Genomic DNA, 3,448 nt, shown 5'->3' on the forward strand with positions numbered 1-3,448 from the left:
CGAGGGAAATTTTTTTAATTAAATACAATTTGTGATTTTTTGACGAATTGTTGAAAGAAATCGGTCCAATGAGTGATGAGAAAAAGTGGCAACAGACTTAAAAAAAAAACACATATCTTGGTAAAATTAATACTTTCTCACCTTTGCATCGAAGTTAAAAAATTGGTCTTATATCCTTTGACCTCCTTACAATTTTATCCATTTAAATTGTTCAAATGAAAATATAATGTTTAACTAGTATACCAGTAATAAAATAATAAATTACTAAGAAATTGACTAATTCATAACAAATGTTGAACCTGTATTTTAAAAAATATTAGCATTTTTATACTATGTAGGCGACAAACACACACACATACACCTAACCGGTGGTAGCAATTTAAAAGTTGAAGATCGATTAAATTATTAGTATAAGATTTCGGTACCAGTTTAATTTGAGACGTCTGACTGGATATCCAGGTAAGTATTAGAATCTAATTATCCATTAGTTTGGTTTGAAATTTAATTTTGTTCGGAAACGCATATAGTATAAAGTTGCATAAGTATCTGTTACGTACTAAGTAGGGATATTATTATTGTAAATATAGATAACGTTCAGTTCCGTTCGAACCGACGAGCGCGTGACCGACTTCCTGTTTAATAAAGTAAATTTTTCAAAATAATTAGTGTTCGTGTTTTAAATTTTTTGTTTAGATACCCGCTCTAAAATCAACATGGTCCTTCGAAAGTGGATTTAATTAAAAAATTAATTAATTAATAATTATAATAATTATAAATAATAAATAAATTAAGTACGTTAGTCGTGTGGTTCGTAAAATTATTAAATTAATCGATATTAGTTGTGACCAAAAAGTGTGTTAAGTGTTAAGTGCAAAAAAGTGTGTAAAATAAATCGTAGGGTTACGAAAATTTACCCGTTATAATTTGCTAAATTTTAAAGTTAATTGTATAAAATTAGACAACGCCGGTTATATTGGTTACGGGAAATTTCCGGCCGTAGTAAAATAACAACAAACTACGGTACAACAATAAGTTTAGTTATCGGAACTCGTTCAGTGAAAAAAAAAAATCGATTAGGTAATAATGAGCATAGCATCAAAGACAGCATCGCTCGTTATACAGAGGGGAATGGAAAAAACGCGGCTCACAAAATTTGTTAACAAAATAAAAGAATGTCAAAGCGATGGAGACATTTTACAGCTCGAACAACGCCAAGAAAAAATGGAAGAAAGTTGGCAAAACTTTCAGAAAATTCAGTCAGTGATCGAAGTGTCAGTAGACAACATCAAACCAGAGATCACGTATAGATGTGAGTTTGAAGATACTTATTTTCAAGCAATGGCCGATTGTGCCAGAATAATAGATAAGCAAGTAAAGGAAAATAATATTGAAAAACAAAGTCTGCAAAATATGGTTCCACCCCTATTAATGTCTGACCTAAGTGGAGAGGGTTCAAATTTAAGAGTTAATGCAGCGCCCTTTAAAAAGTTACCACCGTTAGAGATCCCGGAGTTTAACGGAGAATATAAAAATTGGTCGACTTTTAAGGATCTTTTTGAAACTTTAATAAATTCGGATGAACAAATGCCGGATGTACATAAATTCTTTTATTTAAAAAAAGCTTTAAAGTCAGGTGCTGCTAGAGCCATTCAATCTTACGATATGACAGCAAAAAATTACCATTTAGCATGGAAGTATTTAAATGATCGGTACAATAATACGAAAATTATTGTACAAACTCATACCAAAGCAATCTATGACCTTGATTCTATTATAAAAGTATCAGCTTCGCAACTACGTCGCTTTTTGGATTCATTAACAGGGAACATGAATACTTTAGAGCAATTAGGTTATGATCCCTTGAATTGGGGACCAATGTTATTGCATATTATTACAACGAAATTAGATGTAAAAACGTTGGAAGCCTGGGAAACGGAAGCACCAAAAACTCAAGTAGCTTAAGTTGAGAAATTAATTGAATTTTTAGAAAAAAAATTTCAAGTCCTCAAAGCTATTGAAAGTTCTAAAAAACAACTTGAACTAGGATTTAAAAAATTCAATAGAAAAGGACGTGAACAAGAGGTATTGTCACGTAAGGCAGTTATGCACGCTGCAACAATGAATTTATATTGTTATATGTGTTCAGAAAAACACCCAATTTATAAGTGTGCAAAATTTTTAGCGTTGTCGATACCGGAAAGATACCAGCAGGCTGCCAGGAGTGGTGTTTGCGAGAACTGTCTTTCCCTACAAGCTGAAAATAAATGCAAATTTAAAGGGTGTAAGAAATGTGGTAAATTTCATAATAATTTACTTCATATTGATAGTAAAAATGATGTTGATGATACGCTTAATGTTGTGTCAATACACGCCGCGCAAAGAGCTGGAAAAAATGTGTTGTTGTCCACAGTTGTAACAAAAATATTTGGAAAGACGGAGGAACCGGTTTACGCTCGTGCGTTATTGGACTCAGGTTCAATGTGTAATTTTATCAGCAACGATTTATTAAATAAATTAGGCCTGATACGCAAGCGAGTCAATTATTCAATAGAAGGTGTAAATGCGGCCTCGAGTCAAGCGTCTTATCTAGTAAAAACAATAATACAAACAACAAAAGGTTCATCTCAGTATCCGCTAGAATTCTTAACTTTACCGAAAATTACAAATAAATTGCCCCTGGCACCGGTCGATATGACCGCCTGGAAAGTTCCAGAGGGCATAGATTTAGCCGACCCATCGTTTGCCGTACCAAGTAAGATCGATATTTTGCTTGGTGCTGAAGTATTTTTCGAAGCTCAAAAAACTGGTCAAATTAAACCGTTAGAAAATGTTCCATTGTTTAAAGAAACCGTGTTCGGGTGGATTGTGGCGGGTTCAGTTGAGGAACTCAACACTATTGCACTCTTTTCATACTAGTGTTCGATCAAAAGAAGAGAGAAAATTACAAATTGAAAAATTTTGGAGCTTAGAAGAGTTAATAAGTTCCCCAATCACCCCTGAAGAAAATGAAGTTGACAATGTTGTATTTCATTAAAAATGGTTTGAATTTAATTTTGTTCGGAAACGCATATAGTATAAAGTTGCATAAGTATCAATTGAATTTATATTGAGATCAGACTAGCGACATATTTGAAACAATCCAAGATAAAGTTAGGACTCTAAGACAGATATTTCAGAAAGCTTGTATTTTTCTCTTATTAGAGATTTTTACAGAACTTAAATATACAAAATGATCTAATAAAATTTCTGTTCACTAGGGTTATCTATAAGCAAAAAATCTAACGATAATTTATGTTCTATAAGTAATGAACCTTTTAGTAAAATATCACAATATTTTTGGTAAAAATTTCAATATTGCCATTGCAAAATTTATTCTACGGTGTTTTTTTAAGAATTAGTGTCTATAAGGTAACTTGACTTTACTCATGTAAAATAAATTATCTAAAAA

At 32.0% G+C, this 3,448-nt stretch overlaps 1 protein-coding gene across 1 annotated transcript; it reads left to right on the forward strand.

Moving 5' to 3' along the window:
• Positions 1-1,083: 1,083 nt before the first annotated feature.
• LOC126895825 (uncharacterized) lies at positions 1,084-1,962 on the forward strand. The gene has a single exon (XM_050668084.1). The coding sequence runs from the start codon at positions 1,084-1,086 to the stop codon at positions 1,960-1,962; it is 879 nt and encodes a 292-aa protein (XP_050524041.1).
• The last annotated feature ends 1,486 nt before the right edge of the window (positions 1,963-3,448 follow it).

The sequence above is a fragment of the Daktulosphaira vitifoliae genome, unplaced genomic scaffold (genome assembly GCF_025091365.1).
Source record: "Daktulosphaira vitifoliae isolate Bord-2020 unplaced genomic scaffold, ASM2509136v1 Scaffold_1, whole genome shotgun sequence".
Taxonomy (NCBI): Eukaryota; Metazoa; Arthropoda; class Insecta; order Hemiptera; family Phylloxeridae; genus Daktulosphaira; species Daktulosphaira vitifoliae.

Coding starts and splice junctions, on each gene's coding strand:
- LOC126895825 (XM_050668084.1), top strand. CDS start 1,084: ATGAGCATAGCATCAAAGACAGCATCGCTCGTTATACAGAGGGGAATG.